Raw genomic sequence first — 25628 nt, forward strand, 5'->3', positions numbered from 1 at the left:
GCAAACCCGGTTCTCAGTAGATTTCCACTATTGGTCAGGTGCAGACCCTAGATCTGCCTTTCCGGCAGAGGGGAGCTTTGCAACAAAACTGTAAAGCAGAAATTTTTATTGGTAAATTCTCCAAATGTAACACTTTGTGCCACAAGGATTTTCTATTAAAACCAATCCCAAGTCGTGCATGTAATCTGCATTCATTATTATGTCCCATGAAGGTAAGCAAAGATTCTGAGTTGAGGTTTGCAGCTGTACTTTGGTTTGGGATACTGATTCACACACTGAATGTTTCAATTGCCACTGGCTAACATCTTAGGATAACTTTCAGCCTTTGTATCCAACATCAATGGGTTGACATTCGGCTTATTGACCACGAGCAATTGGTAATCAGCAAACACCAAACTTTTATATTCACTTTTCCCAGCCTTACTCCCCTTTTAATTCATGTTTGCCCTAAGCCAATGACAAGCTGTTCAGATGCAAGCTGATAAAGAATGGGAGGCAGCGGGCAATGCGGCAGGGGCGTCCTGGTCTAGTGCCAGCAACCGGACATTGGTAAGTTGTACAGACCTCGTAGACTTTTTTCAGTGCAAATACCATAACTTCTGAAGCACAAGAAATACATGCCCAAAGTTGCTTTTTCAGCATCTAAGCTGGGAACTATGGAATGACCATTTCGTCTCAAGCAATGTTTAACCTCATCCTCTTGCATTGAACTGAAGAACCTTCTGTTTATTCAGTCAACATTAGAAATATAGGGCCTCGTTTACAAGGCCACATAAAGTCACCCTGCGTGACTTTTCCTGACCTTGTTAATATGTGCCCCCTTTCACACATTACTCTGCATGAAAAGAGAATTCCATGGGTGCTGCTGTGGGTGTTCCCACGCAACATCCATGGAACCAGGCACATTACCAGATTTACAAAGTTTTGTAAAGCAGGAAATGCACCAGAATCCTACGCCTCCCAAGGTGGCGCGACAAGGGGAAATACTTTTATTTCTCCTCCATTATTACCTCTTTCTATGCGTGCTGCAGAATGCAGCATGCATAGAAAGAGCAAAATGCCATCAATTATTGTTTTTGTGCAGTTAGCAGTACCTTCCTTCACAAAATCAATCATCCCATGCAATGCAAGAACCCTTGCAACATGATGCAAGGGTGCCTGCGTTGGCACATGGCTCTCAATTGTGAGCCAGCGCAGGGAAAGCACGCTTTGTAAATGAAGCCCATACTGACCAAGATTACAAGTCTGATTAGTAGCACAAGCTTTGTTTCAGAAACGAGAGGCATTTTTACAAATAACACACAACAAATCTGAAAACTTTTCAGTCTAAAATGTGTTTAATGCATAATTGCAAGAAGCACAGCAAATAATAAAAACAATTGTCATTTCAGCTGGCCAGAGCTTGCGTTGGAAAAAGGGTCAGTTGAAGCATAACGCTACAATACATGAAATTCAGGACAGTCTATATGTTTTCTCTCAGTGCAAGCCTATGGAACCTAATCAGGCGAAAGAAACTTGTTACTTTCAGCAAAAACGTATTTAATGAGCAGGTGGCAAGGTATTCTGGTGGAAGCGCAAGGCATCATTGAGAGGATATAATTCATGAGTTCAATAATGAGTTAATTTTCTCCAATAATCAAAATTCCAGTATCCAACACTGAAAACAAGGATATGCCTTGCAGAAATGTGTAAATGTACTAAGCTAAATACAAGTGCACCCGAGTCTACTAGGACTTTGAAACTTAGCAATTATAACAGAGGATAAAGGACACTTCCAATCAATTAGAAGCCACTTGCATATTTAATTATAAAATATATTGGTACACACAGCTATAAGCGGATATATAAAAACAACGTTGAAATGCATAGCCCATGTCGCTGTGAAAACACAGTCATAGATGTCTGTCCGTTGTTTTGAGTGGCAAACTTTGGAACAAAATGCCTTTGCACTTGAGAAGCACGGAAAATAATTTTCGTTTCAGGCGAGCCCTGAATACCTATTCTTTTCCTAACATTTCCTAAACTGAGAGCAGGCTGCCTAACAGCAAAAAACTAGTTGTTTTGTTGGTAGTCTAAGCATAAAGAGGCACAATGGTGTGAACGCACAACTGGTGATACAGGTTTTCTTGATGGCAGTACCACAAATGGCCACTAGAGGGGGTCTAGATTTAACAAATGGCTTTGTTGCTAGGGGAAATTATATTTTGCAACCCAAGCAACAAAGTATCATTTTGCCTCAGACTCCGTAGTTGTCAGTTCTTTTCCAAGAAAGAACTGTTACTTACTTGTAATCCTAGTCATGTGCCATGATTATTCACTCTGAACCCGTAAACAATAGACCAACTCCATGCATCGAACACACAATTGCATATTTTTTCATACAAGAAATGCTTTCGAAAGCACCAAAACATGCCTAGAATAGCAACATTTTCTAACTTAGTAACCCTCTTTTTTATTTAAAAAATTGCACCACACCACATACAGCCGGCAGAGGGTCAGCACGTGTGAAAGTCAGGAAAAGAAAAGTGAAACAGTTAGGCATAGATAAATGTACATTTTAGGTAAGACAACAAAAATCTGTGGGTTATGGACAATTTGCAAAAATCCAGCACACGAAGTGCCTTTTAGTGTTATTGGTGAACCCAAAATAAAGTAGAAAAGTAGTTCAGAGCGCTTTGCTAGTACAGTGTAGTCACTAAAGTGTAAGATTTCCTGTAGAATGCAAATTTGCTATTTTATTAATCTCTTTGGGTATTAAAAGGGAAGAATATTTTCGACCTTCTGCTTAAATAAGTACAAGAAGACGAGTCAAAATAATTTGACATTGATGAAGAAGCGATAATGCATTTACAGAGTTGTTTTGTGTCACGCTGTCATTGTTGAACGACACAAATTGTGCCCTGGCTACCAACAACCACAAGATCCCAAAGAAATGTATGTAGCAACTCTGTGTATATTAAAGGTGAGTTGCCAGTTTGAGAATTCGGTGGAGCGAATGACCCATAACCCTAGTATAGTCCAATGTTATGCCAAGAAATATGAGGAATGTCTACCAGCTGGTAGAAGCAACGTTGGTGTAGGCAGAAATACATAAAAAACAGAGGTAGAGGATATACCAGCCATGGAAACAACAAATCATGTTCCAAATTTCGAAATAATGTAAAAGCATTTGACCTCTTGGACACTACATAAAAATATACATCTACTTTATACACTTTGAAAAGGGCATGCTACTTACCCTATGTAACACTAGGTAGTGTCCTGTGGCTCTGTGTTTGCTTTATACTTCTCCGGCAGTGACAGAGCAGAGCTGCATGTAAGCGCCACCCCTATGCGCTACGTGGTACTTATACGCATATCTCTAATTTGGGACGTTTTTCAATTTTAAAGAGAGACCACTCCACAGACAGAGGAAGTGGGAAGGCAGTAAGGAATCTGCTATTAGATAGAGATGGCTAAAGTGCAAACTAAAAATATATTCTAGCTTTGACAGATTATTAGCACAATGTTTTGAGTGGTGATTTGTTGAACACCCCACTACCTTTGTGGTTATGAAATTTTTAGGAAAAACATTTATCAAAGATAGGTTTCCTCCCAAGATTATCAGTGACATTGGTGTACAATTCACCTCCGGGGCAATGAGTGGGTTTTGAAAATATCCAGTACCCCCCCCCCTCCCAACCATCTCACCTAGGTCGATGGTATTGCTGTTCGAATCAACTGTGCAATAAAGGAATGCATCCAATAGACCACTACACATGGTACCAACATAGTAGAAGTCTTACTAGCACTCAGCCACACAGTGTGAGCTCAAAAACTACCAGTTCCATGATGACACACATCTACTGCTCTATGCCCTCTTTGAATGCAGATGTGAAATGAACATATAGGAGGGTTTTTTAATGATAAAGCACCCATAAAAACAAAATTAACATAGACTATTTAATACCCAGAACAAAAATAATATGATATGGTGCACTTGTGAAAGAAAAAATGCATACAAGTTGATGACTGTCAATAATTTCTTTCTGCCATTTCAAAACAGAAAGGAAATGAACTATAGGCCTGATTAATTTATTGTCATTTAGACCGCCTTCCACGAGGGTGAGAGTATTTCACTCCCACCCCCTAGCAGAGGTCCAGACTGCCAAATGAATGAATGTCCATCAGATGTCAGACATTTAATGCATTGACAGGAACCGCCATCAAGCACGTTTTTTCTTATTTCATTGTAGCTTTGCCAAACTGCTCCGTCAAACATGACGGAGCCGTAGGGCAAAGATAAGAAAAAAAATCTACATTATTTACAAGAAAAAAAACACCAAAGTGGGATTTTGCTTTTGAAAATCAAAAGAAAGCAATCAGAAAACACAAATAGTAGTGAAACTAACAATCGAATCCGAATTTCAAAAAAGTCCAATTCCAGATTGCATATATTCCATATCTTCTTTATTTCACATAAGTATAAAGGAAACAAGACTCCAGATGTTACAGCTAACACGTTTCGTTCATCACATGTGAACTTCTTCTGGGCTGTAACATAATAAATACAAAACCAACACAAACGTAACCAGCATAAGGAGGACATAAATGTATAAATGAGGAATAGGAAAAAGGGGAAAACGCCCAAATACAAAAAGTACTGATTAAGGACAGAAAGAAAATAGAAATGAAATCAACAAAATATACAGCATAAATCCATTTCTCCCTACGCACAATCACAATTCAAAATCAAATTAAAAACATCCATAGCAACCAACATAGATGGTGTCCTTAAGCTTTGTTGTGCGGCTCAAGTGTTAAAACAACACCATAAACTCAACAGCATATATCATGATTCCATATTAAGGGAAGATTACAATATCAAAGAGGTGAATCGTTTTGGAGGCCAATCATCACAAATTGTATATTAGACAATCATATGCCTAACTTACAATCAACATCACTAATACAATCTTGACCAGTATAAAGTTTACTGTAGTCACAGCGGTTGAAATAAATGAACAACAAAGGTGATTAATAAAAGAGAAAATGGTGACTGAGATGTATTAAATAAGTGCAAAAGACATATCAAAAGAGGTCCCCGTCTGGATATTTTCAAAGGGGTATGTATTTATGGATGAAAGGATGTTTTATTATGGACCGTGCTGATTGGCGTGATGTCTATAGTTGATTGTGTCTACATACGGTTATTGTATGGTGGCATTTGGTGTTCATTTTTGGATACTATCATGGTAGTATCTCCATACAATATATATAGCATGTCATTTGGGTGTGTTATGTCCCACGGTTCTCCACTTGATTTAGGTTAAGTGTGTTGGTGTGATACATCTGCCTTTATATTTTTCGGTATTATGGTCTTTTTTGCTCTCCTGCTGTTGGTTTTATACATGTTTAATAATTTGTCGGTAGTTGTCAGCAATTTGGCCAGACTGTCCTGAACTGTGTTGCAAATATGTTCAATCTTTGATAATGATCCTTTCCACACATGAAGAAGGAATTTTTCATGGTGGCTGGTGGAATTACATGAATTAATGTACAATACATGGCTATATAACATAAATGGTATGTAAGTAACATGTTATTGTACATATAAATATGTGTGTGTTTGATGAATATAAACAAGAACTTTGGTGATCTTAGAGGAGGACTTCGAAATGTACGCACATTTAACTGCTATGAAATACGTCTTTTGTACTCATTTGATACATCTGGGTCACCATTTTCTCTCCTTTTTTCCACCGTTGTTATTAATTTTTTCCGATCTTTGCGACTACAGTAAACCTTATTCTGGTCAACATTGTATTAGTAATGTTGATTGTAAGTTAGGCATATGATTGTGTAATAAACAATTTTGTGATGGTTGAACTCCAAAATGATTCACCTCTGAGTTTGGAATCTCTCCTGACTATGAAATCGTGATGTATGAGGTTGAGTTTATGGTGAAGTTTTAACGCTTGAGACACACATCAAAGCTGAAGGGCACCATCTATGTTGATTGCTATGAATATTTTTTGTATGATTTTACATTGGGATTGTGCATTGAGTGTAATGGGTTTACAATGTATATTTCGAGGATTTCATTGGATTTCTTTTTTCCTTATACAGTACATATTGTATTTGGGTGTTTTTCTTTTTTCCCTGTTTGTTATGTATACATTTATGTTCACCTGTCTATGGCTATGTCTATGTACCTATTGTATTTATCATGCAACAGTCCTGAAGAAGTTCCCATGTATTGAATGAAACATGTTGGCTGTTTGCTGTAACGTCTGGAATCTTGTTTCTTTTCTATATATGTGAAAAAAAGACATGGGATGTATACAATCTGGAATTTAACTTTTTAAAATTAATAGATTGTTTGTTGCGCCACTATTTGGGTTTTATGATAGTGTGGCCGTAGGGGCATGCCTTCGAGCAGCAGGTGCATGTTCCAAGGATTACCATTTTATTAACCAAATATCTGGGCTAAGGGGCAGGTGCATCATTTTCAAGAAGCTCGCTGCTCTGTGTTTCTATGTTTATAAAGAAAAACACGTCCCACTTGCTATTGGACTTATCTCCCATGCTGAGGTGGGCCTTTTGCAGTTTTTACTGCAGCTTACCACCAGGCAGTGGAAATGGGCCTATATCTTCGACCATCTAAATTAGGTGGGCGGACATACAGGTCATCCTCCAACGGCCCTTAATCTGTCGGGTCATCGGATGGGTCTAACCATGGCAGAGACAGAAGTCTCCACCATCTTCACCACTTTTCAATCTTTTAAACCACCGTAGCACTTTAAATCAGGCAGTGGACCAATATGTTTGATAGAAGGGTACTCCGTCGCCGTTGTAATGGAGTATCCTTTCCGCCAACATAGAAATCAGGTATTACCTTTGTAACAAGGAAGAGAAGTGGTAGCCACAAGCTATTACTGCTATTCTCCATAAACTAGGCAAATTATCATTGAGTGACAATCTTGTGGGCTTGCATGCATCTGAGGGTGAAATATACCAAGATAGGAGGACAGACTATGCAATGGGACCTAGGGCATGCTCCAAAACTATTAGGAAATATCACGGCAAAGGTGCTGCCACGTTGGGGAAATTAAGTAACATGGAAATGCCGAGGTTTAAGTATACATGCGAGTTGCAATCTAGCAGTGCTAAGAGGTTGATTCTATTATGACCACAGGCTGCATTAATTCCCAAGGATTAAAGCTTTAGTAAATCCCCTTGAGCCCATTTCTGGGTCAGAAGTTGGTTGCCCAATAAGCATGAAGATTTTGCATTGTGTGATTTAAATGGCAGCAACAGGACTCAGCTTAGAGTAAGAAGAAATCAAATGATGACAACATAGCTCTCATTAAAGAAATAGTTAGATTAACAGCAGAGGGCTATGGTCTAAAGTCAAAAGTCAAAACTATTTATTGAAATTAGCTTTACATAGTGTTTGTAACTTCTATCCAGGGAAAGGCGTAGGCACAAAAGTCTGATTTGCACAAAGGTCCACTTGAGGATGGGGAGCTCACACAAAGGTCTCTGTGTGTGTTGGCCTTATACAATGTCTTCCTTGTGACTAAGTGGCTTAAACAGCGGTCATCACCTGGCGAGGGGCTTACATAAGGGTCACCACCTGGAGAGAGGCCTATAATTTGGCTCTCCGTCTGGTGAGGTACTTACACTTTGGTTGCCACTCTTGAAAATGCTTACACAAGAGTTTTCATCTGGGGAGGGTCCTACATGAATGTCTTCATCTGGGAAGAAGCTTGCATGAGAGTATTTCTCCGCACACAGATGTCACAGTTTGATGACAGCGGTCACAGTGTCCTTAGATGGTGATGCTGTTCTCAACATTGCTGGGCTTCAGGTACTCATACTTCAGCTCTAGACTATGGTTCCGTTTGTCGATTTCTTGTTCCGCAAGCTCCAGTTCAGAATGAAACTTCTGGATCAGATCTTTTACTTCTTTCTCTGTAAAGTATAGATCCTCATCATGACCAAGAGGTATCTGGAGAAAGAAGGAAAGGAGAAGAACTAACTAACACTGCACATGAACTTTCAATGCCTTGTGCCCTCGGCAGGCCCGGTGGATGGGAGAATACAGAGGGCACACCAAGATCTCTGGTACAAATGTGTCTGCAATAAATAATGGTCAACAAAGCTTGGAGGGTCAGTGCAACACAATGAGTTTTGAAGGTTTAGCTCTAACCTTAAGCATGCTCTGGTCTTCAAATGTGTTTGCAGTATGACTAACATTACATGTGGTCTCCAATTCTACAGTATTAGTTTGCCTTTTATTTTAATTTCGGGTAGGATTAAACCAGGAGTAGGTCTACAGCAGACTTAATAGATATCCATGGAGGATAAATGTGCATATAGTGAATATAAATGGAATATACATACTCAGTGGTTATCCTGAAAGTCTTGTATCTATTTTGGACATTCTTGGCTGAGATCCAGCCTAACAGTGTAGCACGTAAACTTGAGACTCGTTGGACTGAGAAGCAAAGAAAGGCCCGCAGAGGCGATACCCTACTTGCATAATCAGTTACTGTAGATTTGCATTCATAAAAGTTAAATGCATGTGTATCTAGGGGTTTTTCTTTTGTAACACATATAAACAGCTGTATTAGTACACGGGCTAGAGTTGCATTCTACTGTAAATACATGTTCAGGGATTAACAGTATTTCACTATGTGAATTATTCTGCATGGAATGTCGTCACTGTGGTTTTAGGCACAGTAATATATTAATAATAGAGTTTTGTATTTTCTCTGGACACCATAATTGCTTATAATTGATGCATATGATAACAAATTATCTTATGGTTCACGACAGGCACTTAAATGTGACTTAACTGTTTCATAATGGATTTTAACTGAGGTCAGAGAGTCACTGGCCTAGAAGTCTGCCTTTTATACGTGGTGTATTTTGGGGGAAGTTTGCCCACCTCTGCTCCTCTCCATCTTGCCCTCACAACTCACCATGTCTGGTTGTGTGCGCCCCAAGTGCCACGTGATTGCCATCTGGATACAGGACTGACGAGTGTCTGGTAGCGACTCCATGATGTAATCCATGGTCACCTTCCCCTTGCATGTCGGTGGTGGCTGGCGCATGGAGCAGGGCATGTTCGGCACCCATGCACACCAGTCAAACTGCAAATAGAAAATCAGCTCACATGGAAGTTGGTGGATGGACATAGCAAGCCCTGCACCTACCCATATTACAAATTATCAATACTACCTTAAACCCACATATATGCAGATCTTCACCTCCCATAACAAGGGTGAATCTGCATTTCCCCCCACAAGGTTGGAAGCAATTTATATTTCAGTAAAGCAGTTTCATATTTTTCCATCATTTTTCCAAGCCAGGTCACCTGACTACTAATATTTGATGACCGTAGTATTAAAATAATCTAATCATAGTTGGTCTAGTGCTTGGACAAAACATTGTCCTATGTGATATTAAATCTAGGTCTGCAAAGAAATGGTGAATGAATTTCTAGGTACCTGTCCTTGGTTGAGTGCCGCATGCTGAGCCGAGCATGTGTAGATCCCCATTGTAAGGAACTTGGTGAGTTCATCCTTTGACTGGAAAGAGGAAGGGACACCTAGAGCAGAACAGACAATATATGAACAGACCCAATTAAAAAGCATTCGGTGAGAAAAGCGCCTTGATTAAGTATGATTTCTTTGATTTCTGGCATTCACCTTTTCCTTTCTCCCACCCCATTCCCACAGGAGTCGGGGACACCTCTGTGACAAGTGCCATGTATAGTGTATAAATAATGCTCATATGGGACTCCGTGAGCTCACTTTCCTGACAGTCTGACTTATGCAGTATCTCCTGGGTTTCCAAGTATCCCATGTAGTTTCATTCTTGAAAACTATTGCCGGTGATCTTGCTCAACACAATAGACACATAGGTTAATATGTGTGCAGCTAGTCGCTGTGATGGTAGGTTGTGACATGGTAATGGGTATTGATCTGTGGTCATTTGGAGAGTCTTCCTGTGCCCAGAGATCCACCATTGTGACTTGACATCAGACTAAGGGCCTGATTTTGAGCTTGGTGATGTGTCACTCCGTCAGAAACATGACGGATAGCCCACCGTACCCTTTTACAAGTGCATCAAATCCTAAAGCACTTTTAATAAGGCAGGCGGTATATCGATCATGTTTGTGACAGAATACCGTCTGTGAAACTCTAAATCAGGTCCCAAGTGAGGGTTATGTTAAATAGAAATACTTAGTTGCTTATGGCCTTCAGGACACCCCTCCTTCTCTCTCAACTAACTTCTTCTGGTGTGTATTTTGGTACCTTTTGCCAATGTTTTCAGACTGGTGGATGGGGAGTCCAACCGTCTCCTATTCTTCCGTTAACAGGGTAACATGGCATTGTGTAAGCCATGAAGGCATGTATATCTTTAAGTGGAGAACCTGTAGTTGCTCAAAGTGCCTTTAACCATGAACATACCAGTATTAATGTAACCTACCTAGATTCTACATTTTCCCAAGTGTAGAGAACCTATTCTTTGACCGCTCTGTAAGGGTTTTCATACTATCTCAAATGAATCCGGCACATAGCAACATCTTCATGACTTGGCCTGGAGACGAACAGCTGTATCATGTGGTCTTCAATTTGCTCAGAGCTTGAGACATCCACCTGAAGTTCACAACACTGACTTGATGAACATGTCTATTAAAATCTACCATGATTTCATGGACAAAATGACAATCCATAGAGAAGCCTCCTGGTCCCAAAATCGTTCATGGTCCCTTTGAGGCGCAGAGCCACCACAAGAGAAGGGAAGCAAAATGCTCCTTGCATCCCAGCTCTGCTTTTGCACGAAATTGTCATAACAAAGGCACTGGCTTGCAATCGGTGCCCGCGCTTCAGAGGCAACTTTTGTTCTTGCTTGTAGTACATCAAGCTCAGAGACCTTGCAGATGTCCGGGCTTACATACCCAGTCGCATGCCAAATAATTTTTAATTCCTCCTTTTCGTGCCAACTCCTCTAATACACGACAATGTGTCGAGTCTCAACCTGGGAGTCTGAAACAGGATATATGTGTACATGTAGTGAACATGCACACTGGTGTTTCTCAAATATTGGCAAGCACACCACCACACTTTTGCACAGTTGTTAGTACTCTGCTTGGGCTATAGAATGACACTGCGTGTGTGAGGCGTGATGAGTGTAACATTAAATGCTCTGCTTCCTCATTGTTACTTCCTGCCTGCTCCTTCCTTCCGCATCTTGTGGTTCTCACCACTACACTGGTACCTTTAGCTCTGCTGAAAGCAAAGTAACAATTTGATAGCATGGGCCACACATTCAGACAGTCAACTGTAATGTAATTTTTTTACCCTTCCCTACAGCTTATTAACTGTGTGTACCTAACATTTCCTTTCAGGTAGCGGAGTGGCGTTGCTCTAGTGACTAAAGTGTCGAGTGTCAAACCAACAACCAAATCTTATTCATGGCGGTGTGAAAAGAGGAAAATATTCTCCTTTCTCTCAATTTCTGAAAATGCCGAACTCTCCCGTTCATATGTCTAACAGGGATACATAATATTGATCCCGACAGCTTTAAGAGAATCCCAGGAGTACTGCTTCTCCTGAGTACTTTGCGAATATACAATTTTAGGATATCACATACCATAAAATGCAGCTGGATTTTCTTAATGCCTTGGAATACTAAATGCAAGCAATCTGTAAATAATTAATTGCAGAATATAGCCCCTCATAGTGGCCTTCTGGCTTGAGTCCCTTTCCTCAGGCTCCACCATAAAACAAGTCTTTCAAATAATGCCATACTTCCATATTCAACAAATTCCTAAAAAAAATAATGATATGCTTCAGATGTCTCTCAAGCCGGACCGGCCATCAGGCTGGTCACCCTCCAATACAGATGTTGGGGCTCATTCAGACAAGTTTGTTGTGGTTTTGCTTTGTTTGCTATTTATGAAAGCCCGTGTCAGGTATCCACCACTTTCCTATCTTAACCTCATGGCTGCTTCTGACAGCCAACGGTCGTCGCGTGCACTACCTTTGTAGTGCTGCGCACATCCGTTGGCCATCGCGGCTCCGCCCGCTCAATAGAACGTTCCGCACCAGCGCGGAACGTTCGGCGCAGCTAAGGGGTTAAGCTCCTGTTCAATGCATTCACAATGATACTCTTGTGTGTCTCACATACTAAGCATTCACTGCAGTGCCAGTGTCTCAACAGCAAGGGCATGCGGTGTGTGTGTGTTTGTGAGAATTAAATATCTTAACTAAGAGTTCTTAGCCAATGTAATAAAATTGTTAATGAAATAAATACTCTGGAGAGGACAAGGATGAACTGATGATTCAATGGTTGTAGTTCGTCCAAGAAAAGCAGAGAGAGCAGAAGACAGTCCATATAAACCAAGTTTATATGTTTGTGTCCGAAGATGTGCAAAAGAAATACCATATATTCACAAGGTTGTCAAGCATCAATGTGTAGCCCATGACTAACACAGAGGTCGGCACCAAACTTGAAAAAAGCACCAAAACTGGTGCAGAACCCAGAATAGGTTAAAGAGGCATAGACGGTGCTGAGAATGGACCTATGGATGGTATCCCAATGGGAGGGCAGATCTGTAGGGCCTGAAGGCGCACCAGAGGAATCTGTCAGTGAGCCAAAGAGGGTAGTGCGTTAGACAGGTTTATATCAATTTTAGCAGAACACACATTTTTTTCTCTATTACACCTTGTTGAAAATTAGTACGTTTTGGTGAACATTATCTGCGCCATCTTGCCTCTTCCCCTGATGCCACACTTTTGTCGTGCGCGCCCGCCATTTTAAGATGCCCCGATCAGAACGAACCCTTTTGCATGCCGCTGGCCCCTGACATAGCCCTTCGCCTTCACTAAGCCTGCACGCTGACCACCCCCTGCTTGCACCTGCCTTGAGTCATAAACCCCTCTTCGGCGCTGCTCTGCCCCAGGCCCTCATCCTGTTCCCAGCGCGACACCTCCCTTCTTCCCTTTCATGATCTCCGGGCCTTAGATGCAAACCCCCTTTTTCCCCGTGTGCCCGTTTGTCTTCCCCGTTCCCAGGCCGACACCCAGCTCTGCCGATACCATTCCTTGCCCCTCCCCGTACAATAGAAAGCTTCCCCCATCAAAGGATCCCCGGGTTGATCAAAGCCCCCACTCCATGAGATCAGATCAAACCCCCCACATTCCGTGAATCGGCGGAATATCCAGCTGCGTGATACTCATCACCTGTTGTGACTAGGGTGGGGACTTCAACTGTAAATGTGTGTGGGAACGGGCCCAAAGGGGAGTTCCGGGAATGTCTTTTCCATACATCAAAGCTTTAACATGAATGTGTAATCTACAATAAAGTCATAAAACAGTGTATAAGAGGCCAGGCCTCAGAAATGTATCTAGAGCACCTCAGAACGATACCTTCTGCCCGTTTTGTTGTGTTCTCCTCCGGAGAGAATAAAAACCTTGTTTCCTGCTTTCCAGTCTCCAGCGCCTGCCTCTTCATTGATTAAATAACTAGAGGGTCACAGAGGCAATACCGCCGGGCAAATATCGATTGTCCCCGACCCGACTCAGGTTTCAACAATTGGCGTCCCAAGCGTGGGGCCCATCAGCGACTCGTGGATCCAGTGGGAGAGGTCCCGACGACAGAGTGAACGACTGCAACGATCGGGAGAGCTCTTGCCCAATAGACCCTCGTCTGGCAGCCGATCATCCGAACTTCACTAGTTCCGAACAGACCTCTCTCGAGTGATCTACGGTCCTGACTGGGGACCATCAGGAGTGCCGTGAGAAATACGAGAAAAAGAGGACGATCGGGCGCTGGATTCGGAAGACAAGAAACTGTCCACATGGTCCGGGTAAGGTCGTGTAATCACGACAAATTGCGAAATGATTGCTTGATTGTTTGATTGCTTGATTGTTTAAAAATACTAGTATTGCTCTTTATTTATTTGGAGATTCACTGTCTACAAACGGAGAAACAACGGGCTCTCTCTTTGCAAGCAGTGGAGGATAGGTAGGGCAGCAGCCGTGCTTATTTTTTCTCCCCCACTCAATAATTACTTGAAACTGAACTGTTGTTCGCAAAACTATTGTTTCCTGGAGATTCCCTGTCTGCAAACAGGGAAGAGACCACCCTTTTTGCAGATAGTGAAAAGGGTAGGTAACGCAGATCTTTGCGGACCTACTCATTCTCCCCATTGTTATTTATTGGTCTTTTTGTTATTTTTGATCCATGAGGTATTCACTGCCTGCAAACAACGCAGAATAGAAATATTCTGTCCAGTCTTTGCACCTAGTGATAAGATAGGCAGTGCTGACTTTTTAGTCCCTCGTTACGAGCCGTCATGTCTGTCTTCTCCCCACTGATTAATAGCCTGTTTAGCCCGGACCGTGTATTAGAGGTGGACCATATAGCTCCACTAGAAGGCACCCCTAATAAGGACATGTTCATAAACTATGGATTAGTCACCATAGCCTATAATAAATTGTGGCACAGGTATACCGAAGAAAGTCAAGACAAACAGTGGCCACTGGCAGGATCCTTTGACCTTGATAAAATAGAAACGTTAGAAATAGCCCTTCGAAATAATAAGACAACGCCAATTATGCTCGACAGTCTCGGTATGTGGCGCAGAGAGGCTATGCAACGACAGAGAAAAGACGAGGACAAACCAAGTAGAGAAATATACCGACAGGACAACCCCAGGACACCGCTACCCACAACTTATCCCCCGACACTATGCAAAAGACGACCAGACTTAGGGCCAGACCAATGCGCTTTTTGTAGGTATGTCGGACACTGGAAAGCCCAATGCCCGACTCTACTGAGCGTGAGTAAAGGCAAAGGGCCGACAGGAACGACAGACCGGCAGTACGAGAAAAAGCGCGAGACAAAGAAGAACCCGACTTACATAGACAGACCAGATAGAACCACCACGTTTGATTATGCCCGATGGCACAGATTTCGCCAGGACAATTTCAGCGGCATGCTCAAGTTCTCCTAGGTCGGGCAACGTCAAGACGGGAACCCAGCCTCGTTTTAAATTCACAGACGGAAAGAGATAATTATGACCAATAACTGTTTTATATTCGTCTTGGGTCTTTGTATGTCGTACTTGTACTGTCCCCCGTCTGAGTTTGTGTGTATGTAATGTACGAATCTGCGTCATCCCTCTACACGTGTTTCCGTGTTACTCAACCTCTGTTAGCAGAAACTTAGCATAAAAGCAACCTGGAAAGAAAGAAATGGTAAAACAAAATCCGTAGACCATTAATGAACTTGAACTTTTAATTTAGCACAACAAACAAGGAATAATAACGGTAAACTGTAGAAAATGAAAGTCAAACAGAACATTCGCCCCCCCCCCCATTCTGGAACCTTCCAAAGTAGGGCAGGGTTACGGCTACGCCCAACCAACGGCAACCCATATAAGGCGGGCCCGGCCGCCAACTCTTGGTCAGGAAATCTTAACGTATGGGGGAGCCGGAGGAGAGGCAGGAGCCAGCAGCCTGGGCAGTTGTAGGTAGTCCCGCCACATGTCTCCTCAGCCAGCCGCAACGGGCCTGGATAGACTTAAGTAGTCCCGCCACATGTCCAGAGAAGAACGAGGCACCTCTTTCTTTTCCCTTCCGTAACAGCCGCAGCAGCTCTGGACGGCGGGATGTCCTGCACGTACCTCCACTACAATTTGTCCAAGTTGGGCTGGGAGGGAGAGGCGACGCGGACGAGCCTCTCCCACCTCCACCGATAGGAGGTCTCCCAGCCCCCGGCCCGACGCCGAACACCCCCAGTCAGGCGATGGTGCCAATACTTCCACAGCACCGAACACACCATGGTGGCACCCCAGTACTTGCGCAGCACCGAACGTGCAATGGTGGCCATATTTTCGGAACACCGAACCTGCAATGACTGCACTGATACTCGTGCCGCGCCGAATGCGCGCCACAGGTGGCCATACTCCCTCAGCACTGAGCACAGGACTTGGGGAACACCGGATGTGGAGAGACCTTCATGCGGGGCGATGAAAAGGAGCAGCATGGAGTGCACCGGGAGAAGGAGACGACGCGAACGAGTCTCCCTCGCCCCCCAGGTGGGGGCATCACAGCTGCACCCCAGCTGAACGTCCCGCTTTCACACAACAGGGACCTCTTCCTTTCACTCCGAAGGATCTCTCCCACTCTTGCAAACTCAACGAGAGTGGCCCCTGTAGGGCCTCAAAAATGGCGTCTGGGTCCGCTGGAAGGCGGGCCCCGGCCACTAGAGTAACTTTGACCAGCAATATAACTCGAACATTTGCCCACTGGAGCACGAGCCCCCATCTCCGACAGCATCTCCGCAGCCTTGAAGATCCTACAAAGGTCCCCGGCGGAACCTTCGGCCTTTGCAGGCTTCCGGTAAGGGACGGTTGCCTTGATCGCCAACGAAACAAACATGACATTGCCACTCCTTCTGTTAGCATGACTTCTAGAACTGCCGAAAAGGACTCTGGTCCAAACTGCCAGTAATGGGAAACATTTCCCCCTGATGCTGCTTCCGGACTGAGCCGGCCCCGCCCAAAATGGCGCTGGTATCAATCGGAACTTACGAACACCTCGTGGTGTTCCTTCGCACTAATATAAACTTGATGTTCTGAGACTTTATATGATCCTTTGTACACTTGGCTAGAAAAGACAAGGAGAACTCACTCGACGAACAGTATGAAAGGATCCCCGTTACAAATGTTGATTACAAATGTACAATGTATTATATTTTTATAACTGATGTAAACCTCATTTACGACGCACACGTACGGTATGCATATAGGAAATCTGATTACAACTATTATGATTATGCTTCTAAATTATGAAAATAAATGCCCCCGAACCCCCAGCCAATTAATAGACGTTTTAGTTTCTTACAAATGAATGAGTAAAACTTTCCGATGTTTTTATTGCTGCAAACGACACCCCCCACTGTACGCACTTTAGCCATTGCCACGACCGGCCAAATACGACCGCACCCTCATAATCCACGTGCTGAAATGATTTTGCAAAATAAAGTTTTTTTGAAACTAGGGACGGGTATTGCATGCTTTATTTTAAAAATGTGGGATCGGTGGGAAAGTTCTTTTCTGTGCACCCTACTCTGCTCTCCCTTTAAGGTTAAAAGAAGATGGTTGCCCAGCCCTGGAGGACGGATCGGATCGACAACACGACACTCCGCCTTCAAAGTACGCGACTGACCCATGAACTCTCGCGTAGAGGAAGACCTTGACTTCCAAGGATGGGTAAAACGAACGGTGTAAATGAGGGAATGTAAAAGGAGGGTGAAATGAAATAATGTAAATGTTATAAAGTACAACGTTCCAAAGTATCAGGGAACGGAGCTGACCCAAGAACCGAAGAACCTTAGAACGCCACAGCGTTGAAAGAGGTTTAAGGATCCCGATAGTGAGATACATCCTTTGACTAGATACCTCGCACTAAGCACCTCTGGTTTCCTTTTCACGTTTCCCCGCACACGACCTATATGGACACACTACCCCCCTCGACTCCAGAAACCATATCCCCGGGGACCCTGCCCCGAGGAGGAAAGACGAGTAAGAGGTAAGTAAAGGACTTATGAATCCATGTATTTGAATATGCGCGAATGCTGTCTCCCCCACCCCCTTTTTTCCTCCCTCTGCAGGTTACATCAGAGATTACAGCCGAGGTGTGGCGAAGATCTGAAGCCTTGCCATGTCTAATACACGAAGCGGACTAGCGCCGCAAGGTGGTGTCTAAGCACGCCTGCAAACTACTCACGTATCGAACAAACCCGAAAAATTAGCACAACCTGATAAAAAGTGATCACCCTTAAACCAGACCGGACGAATGAACCCATGTCACGTATGATGCGAAACTATGAGAGAATGTGTGTGTGTGACTGAGGCGTTGACCCAACTGGTCGAAGGACCGAGAATGCGAGAAAGTGCGACAAAATGGTACCTCCTTTCTTCTTTCCTTTTTCTCAAGGCACGTCCCCTCTACCCTGTCTAATGCTCAAACTGCATGATTACAAGATTCTAACGCAGACCCATGAATGCCCTTTACTGTGTAATGCACTAAATAGCCTTTCTTGAATACACTGCCACCCTCTCTGTTGCACGTGCACTATTTAGCCTGCCGTTGCGCTCTCTCTCTCTCTCTCTCTCTCTCTCTCTCTCCCCCTCCCCCTCTCTCTCTCTCTCTCTCTCTCTCTCTCTCTCCCTCTATTTTTGCACTCCCACTCTTCCGAGTGATTAGCCCCGAAATTGGCAGACTGCCACCCCTAGCACACCACCTAATTGGCTTCAAATACCGTCAGTATTTGCACAAAAACTTGTCTTTAATACAATCACCCTGAGACCGTGTCATTACCTCTCCTTTTCCGCTAGAAGTCAATGAACCGAGGTTGGGCCGTAAGGGAAAGGACAGGTAAGACGACAGAGGTTCCCTAATCTGGCCCGAAATAAGGGAACTACATGTCAACGGCTCCTATGGTATAAAACAAGGACCTCAGAATACGCGACCCTCCCCGCCCCGAATTGTCGCAATACCCAAACCGGAAAAATGATCACCCCTGTTACCTCCCCTGTATCAGCCGCCCAAAAACTGGAGTTATGAAACTACCCCTCATTTCCGGTTGTGAGAGATGGGTCGATTTATGCCCTTACCACAAGTTTCCTATGTCCCTGGTTGTTTCCCATAAAACCCCTGTCCTTCCTAATTAAGTAATCGGGCTGTAAAAGGTTACGTAGGATCCAGAATGATGTTTTACAAGGTTAACAGACTAGTCCAAGGTAAAGAAATCATCGAAATGAACCCCGTAGTAGTTGAAAAGCAGGATGCATCGATAGAAAGGAAATGTTTAGCCATGTTCGTCTCTCAGCAAAATGCCTGTGTAGTACCATGTTGACAACTCACAGTACCCTTCGTAAATGTAAAACTCTAGAGAACGGCATATCTTTGCCAGGTTCGTCTCACGAAGGTGGGTCACCATCAGATGAACTGTCGTGACTGTAATAAATAATTGTAAAGGAAAGTCATAGTAAATCCAACAGGCCCGTCACCGGTCATTCATATGCCAGTTGTGAACACTAATATAACGGGCATTTTCATTCTTTGCCTGGAGCTGGGAGAGAAATAGACTTTTTGATTATCTTCATCTGCAAATTCTCTAAAGACTGTCTTTTCAAACTTGTTTAAGGGTACTGCTGTTGGAGGAGAGAAGGACCGGATGTGGGAGCACGAGGCCTGACTGCAGACTAAGGAACACCTGCGACATTAGCCAAGGCGAGACCACGACAGAAAAGAGCTGCAGGACGAGGCACTGTTTTCGACAACATGAGAAGAAAGGGCCGACCTGATGCCCCTGCTCGATGTCCAGTGTTTGCCGACAAGTCCCCGCTCTCTGAATTCGGTCACACGCCCGCCTATTTGAAGTCTCTCGTTCCCCTAGTTTGTTCCTAATTTGGCCTTGCTCCATCCCCCTTTTCCTCTGACCTACCCTATGGACTGTTTTGTACGCTCTTCTTCCATCTGAACTTTCTGACAATCACCTCAAAGGACACAGGGCGAAAAGGACCTCTCCGACCAGAAACGCGAGGAAAGGGTCGTGCCCTGCAACGCAGAACTTAGAACAGAGCTGGACTTGTAGCTCCACCGCCGGTGCTCAACAGCGCCAACGAAAGGCAACAAAGAATAATGAGAACTCGTTAAACTTCGAACATTTGACATCCCCAATCGCCGTTTCTGCTAGACCTCATTTCTCTCCCAGCCGCCATTGTATTGATCATGCTCCAATCCGAACCTGATATATGTAATAACCTGCCAGTATGAAATGTACTTGCTGCTCTCGCTATAGAATCGTTTTTGTATTGCATTCCTATGACTTTCCTGCTAAACAAATTGATCAAAGTTTATCAAATAGGTCCACCTCCTAAAAACTAGAAATGTTAAAATGTATTGTTTACAACTCTTTTCATCTAGGGTTCCTACCGTTTTCTTTCTCATGCCCACCACAATAGAACCGAGTAGAAAATGAACCAGCAAGATGTCTTGAATATGTTAAAGGGAGGACTGTTGAAAATTAGTACGTTTTGGTGAACATTATCTGCGCCATCTTGCCTCTTCCCCTGATGCCACACTTTTGTCGTGCGCGCCCGCCATTTAAGATGCCCCGATCAGAACGAACCCTTTTGCATGCCGCTGGCCCCTGACATAGCCCTTCGCCTTCACTAAGCCTGCACGCTGACCACCCCCTGCTTGCACCTGCCTTGAGTCATAAACCCCTCTTCGGCGCTGCTCTGCCCCAGGCCCTCATCCTGTTCCCAGCGCGACACCTCCCTTCTTCCCTTTCATGATCTCCGGCCCTTAGATGCAAACCCCCTTTTTCCCCCGTGTGCCCGTTTGTCTTCCCCGTTCCCAGGCCGACACCCAGCTCTGCCGATACCATTCCTTGCCCCTCCCCGTACAATAGAAAGCTTCCCCCATCAAAGGATCCCCGGGTTGATCAAAGCCCCCACTCCATGAGATCCGATCAAACCCCCCACATTCCGTGAATCGGCGGAATATCCAGCTGCGTGATACTCATCACCTGTTGTGACTAGGGTGGGGACTTCAACTGTAAATGTGTGTGGGAACGGGCCCAAAGGGGAGTTCCGGGAATGTCTTTTCCATACATCAAAGCTTTAACATGAATGTGTAATCTACAATAAAGTCATAAAACAGTGTATAAGAGGCCAGGCCTCAGAAATGTATCTAGAGCACCTCAGAACGATACCTTCTGCCCGTTTTGTTGTGTTCTCCTCCGGAGAGAATAAAAACCTTGTTTCCTGCTTTCCAGTCTCCAGCGCCTGCCTCTTCATTGATTAAATAACTAGAGGGTAACAGAGGCAATACCGCCGGGCAAATATCGATTGTCCCCGACCCGACTCAGGTTTCAACAACCTTATAGCAGTACTTAATTTGTAAAAAAAATAAAATAAAAAAAATAAGTGCCAGGTCCTTCGTCAGGAATCCACTGCAGCTTGCACTACCCATTGCCAGTACCACCGCTGCCAGTGAGTGACAGGACCGGCACATACAAACATCGCACTGCTACAAATGTGACAATTCAGACCATTTGAGGCCCCCAAAGCTATAAGAATGGCTTGGACAGCAGGTATTAGCCAGTTATAATGTACATTTAGATATTTTCAAGTAATTCTGCAAAAGTCGGGGTTTGGAGATAAACTCTTTAAAGACCAAATATATGGTTTTTAATGCAGGCGACTCCACACATCCAAATCCCTGCTTAGATGGGAAACCATCGGGAAAAGTTCAGGGGTTGAGGGAAAATATAGGATTAACCCTCACTGATAAAATGCAGTAGCACGCGCAAATTAGGAAGGTCAGCTTAAGACTGGCCCAAACTTCGGGGGGCTAGCTAAGACGCTCAAGAAAAGCACCCATAAAATGGTTGGCCCGGTTATGGAAATTATAAGACACAAGCAAGGGGGGGCGGCCCTATATGGGGCAAAAATCTGGGGCCATCAACCATCTGATCCCCTCTCTAGGAATGAAAATTTCTTTATTAGGCAAATCCTAGGCCTCCCAAAAAGTACACCATTGACGCCACTCCGTATGGAACTTGGGGTTGGTCCAATTGCTGAGGAAGTTGCCCTCAGGCCCCTTCTCCACTGGCGACGTCTTTGGTGCACACCAGAGTTAGTGGCTTTCAAGGATGAGATGAAGGAGGTCTTTAACTTGCAGGGGGTGGGCAAAATCCCATGGTTAGCCTATATTAAAAATACCTTAGTTGCTCTAGATATGGGTGACTTATGGGCCAACACTGAAGTATCCTGCCCGACAATTCCCAGGAAGGCTCTTTCAAAGCTCTTCAGAGAATATAAGGTAAATCAGATCAAGGGGAATTCCATCACTGGTACACTGACTGCACAATTTTTAGAAGTCAAGGACCAATACAGGTTAGAACCTGTTCTTGACGCTATTCAGCCCACCCCAGCTAAAAAAAATTATTTGCAATTTAAGCACGATGTACTACCACTCCGTGCCTTCACAAATAACGGGGGGGGGGTTGCACAGTCCAAGGGGTGTCCGGTTTGTGATAACACCCCAGAAACTGACCAGCATGTACTGTTTGTTTGTCCGGTATACAAGAAGATTAGGCACCGATGGCTTCAAAAGGTCTGCCGGAATCTCGGGACAACTCATTGTCTGGAGGCTTATAGGATATTAAAATATGATACCAGACTCCCTATTGTGTATTCAGTTTCCTGATACTTATTCTCTATGTTGTGTGTCCGTCTAATTGTATTAAAATCTAGCCTGGTTTAATCGGATTCTTTTAACCTTTTACACAATTTTTACCCTTTTTACTGTATAAAAATTGAGTAGTTTTATATTATATATATATATATATATATATATATATATATATGAATGCTTTTTCTGGGACCTTTTAAATATTGCACTGTCCAGCACTTTATTTCATTTTGCATAACCAAACTGTATGAAATGTGTTGTGTTTTTAAATGTACTTTTACGGCCAGAATGGCTGAAATAAAGAGATTTTGAATTTTGAATTTGTATATTGAATTAATAAACAACTTTTGTTCTGCTCATACCTAATTTACATAAATAGTGCCACCATGTGGCAGCTGGCATAAGTACTGGTGTTGATAATTAAGTGCCGGTGCGAAGCACCGGAAACCACCTGCTCAAATTAAGCACTGCTGTCAACATCTGAAAGTTGACCAGTTAAGCAGGTTACTTAATATTGGTCTACATGCTTTCCGAATATTTACAAGTAGTCCAGACCTGCTATTTTGTATAGGTTTTTTTTTTTATCCAATTTTCATTTGCTTCTCTTTTTATGCATGTTATTTTATTTTCTACTTTGGATGCTTTGTAGTTTGTCTGTGCTTTGAGGTTCGGTCCCTTGCAGTGTTTGTGATTTACAAATAAAAATCAGACTGTCATAAAAGACCAGGTGGTGCCTTAACCTGAAGCTTAATGTTCAGGATCCTGGCCAAAGATTTACTGATTTGAGTGGAAATCGAATAGCACACACCCCACATCTGCAGGCTGTCCTTGTAACCACCTGGTAGAGGTCTAGGCTGTTTACAATCATGGACAGAGAAATTTGGGCACGTACAGATTTGCATATGGGGATAGATGTAGTGCGGGGACTAAGCAACCGGACACACATAGAACCAAGAGAAGTTAAATGTCTTCTTCTCTATTCCCACCACAAAAGTATGATCTGACTTAAGGGGAGCTTGTATCCTGGCAGGTAAACTGGCTTTTATAGCATCTGGAAATTGCTGATATTAGTTAGGACAATTACATTTCATTGAGAGTGAAAATATAAACTATGGAGAGCAAAGGAGGATGGTGGGAATGGAAGAGGGAATGAGAAAGGGAGGAAGAGAGAGGAAGCAGAGAAGGAATGAAGAAAAGGTAATAAGACAGAACAAAGGCATAAGGGCTGAAGGCGGGGAGAGTGTCTCACCCAGATTTGGGGCGCCGAAGAACCCTTCGTCATAGATTTCTTGAATCCAAGCCTGCAGCTCACGGTCAGAGGTTACCGCTTTGTCACTGTGATAAAAGCATCCAACAATCCCCTCCACCAACCTGCGCCATGAGTGAGTGAGAAAGAGAGAGATCGGTCAGCATCTAAATAGTGGCAAAATCCCCTCCAAAGCAAGGTAGACAATACAAAGCCTCTTTTGCCACCTTAGGTCTCTATTTAGAATCTTGGTTTCTACTGTGCATTTGCTGTGGTTTGATTATGCCTTGCAAAAGGTTGAATAATCTCCCACTTCAACTCTGTTTCTCATCCTAGAAGGTGGTGTTGAATTGGGGACCACTGGTATCTAAAACCAAAGCTCCAGTTTTACAGAGCTCTGAAACTTGATAGAATATAGTGTTCCATGGCCACAGATAATTTATTTAACTAATCAGTATGCTTTGATGGGACCTGCCCACCTTTACCAAGGACAAGAAAGATGGTCCTCTTTTTAAACCATTTTCAATGTGGCGGTAGACTGGTTTTCTGAAAAGTGCCTACATCCCTTAGAAAACAGACAATTTCGCATCTAGCCAGTCAGGGAAAAGGGATGAAACGGTTATACCAAAACAAAATACAATCTTCAAATTAAGGCACCAAACGCGTTGGCCAAATTGTTAAGCGAAGACCAAACGGTTACCAATGACACCATCAGACATTCAACTCAGAGGTTTGGGTAACTCAGATACTGGGCAATTTAAAATGACCATCATTTGATGTCCTCATTTGATCTATTTTTTAATAAGTTGTAGGTGGCAATAGATGGTATAAATGCTTGTAAATTCACACAACAGCTACAGAAGTTTTTTTTTGTCTGTTGAATACTTTGCTTCGCTGTGGGCAATCTGTGTCAGTGCAGATCAGTTGTGAGGGGTTCCACTGGTTCCAAACAGCTAGTCCCTAAAACTCTACATTGGGTTTATTGGATACTGTTCACTTCAAAGGGTTTTTAATAGCAAAGAGAAAGGAGGTTATTACCTCTTGATTATGCCCCACAACCGGAGTCCATCCTGCATAAAGAAGTAATCCTTCACTTCCTCCATGCCACGACTCCGCACGTCATCTGGAAGACATAGTGAATCGTAGGTCATCCGTGCGTATTCTCTCTGCGCCACCTGCAAGAGTCCATCGCCTCCGGTCGACACCGCCTGCAGGCCAAGCAAAACAGAGTCATGTTAGAGCTGCTCAACCCACAGGATATTGCAACACAACTTCTTGGGTGGATCCCTGGGCTCTGAGCCAAAGCGTACCGCTTACGGTTGTGAAATCCATTTGGAAATATTCAGTGATGGAAAAGAGGTGTGTTTATTCAAGAGTGTAGTTACAGTGTCTCCAGCACAGCTGGACCCAAAACATAAAATGCCATAGTGATTCCAGTGGTTACAAGGAAAACTGTATGATGCTTAGTTCAGTGTGATTAGAGATGTAAACTGTGTCAGTAACTTTCTTCTAAGATTGGTGGCTGATAACATTTCTATCTAACTGTTCCTTGGAGTGCTGCCTCCTTTCTTTCTCCACTACAGAATCCATGTCTGGAGAAGTTAAGTCTTATCCCTCTAAAGACGGATGAGTTTCTTCACACTTTCTGCAGTTCCAGGCCAATGGGTGTCTGTTCTGATCCGAATCACTTCGCCCAGATTCACATAGGTATTAGAGCATCTACACTGAACTTAGGTGCAAAAAAAGCCCTTAACAAGGGATATATGTGAGACACAGAATTACGGCTGATGGAATTTCACCATCCAAAATGGGATTTAAAGACCATGGAAATTCTGAGAGTGTGATGCAATTTCCACAGTGACACGTTAAGTAAGGGTCAATGGTGAGTTTGAGGGCATGCAAATATATTCTAGCTAAGGGCGGGAGTAAGCGTATTTCTAGAGTGGGAAGGGGGTGGGTATTTCTCCAAGTTTAAAGGGAGTGTAGTGAAGGAGCTTCTTAACAAGAGACAACAAAAATTAAAGTGTCAATGCTTATCGGCCTCCGGTTCCCCTGAGAAGAATTTTCCACTTAGTAGTCATTCTTTTGTCAGGACCAGAGGCAAG

The 25628-nt window shown here is 43.4% G+C and overlaps 1 protein-coding gene across 1 annotated transcript in view; it reads right to left on the reverse strand.

The window, feature by feature from the left end:
* Window positions 1-7394: 7394 nt before the first annotated feature.
* The window catches only part of LOC144799672 (polyunsaturated fatty acid lipoxygenase ALOX12-like), a 219430-nt gene continuing 201196 nt past the window's right edge, over window positions 7395-25628 (reverse strand). Inside the window, exons 10-14 of the mRNA XM_078671144.1 lie at window positions 24562-24731; window positions 23527-23648; window positions 9498-9598; window positions 8970-9140; window positions 7395-7993 (exon numbers count right to left, since the gene is read on the reverse strand). Of these exons, the coding sequence (XP_078527270.1) occupies window positions 7814-7993; window positions 8970-9140; window positions 9498-9598; window positions 23527-23648; window positions 24562-24731 (744 nt within the window). The 3' untranslated portion in view covers window positions 7395-7813. The remainder of the gene's footprint in view (window positions 7994-8969; window positions 9141-9497; window positions 9599-23526; window positions 23649-24561; window positions 24732-25628) is intronic.

This window comes from Lissotriton helveticus, chromosome 12 (genome assembly GCF_964261635.1).
Source record: "Lissotriton helveticus chromosome 12, aLisHel1.1, whole genome shotgun sequence".
Classification (NCBI taxonomy): domain Eukaryota; kingdom Metazoa; phylum Chordata; class Amphibia; order Caudata; family Salamandridae; genus Lissotriton; species Lissotriton helveticus.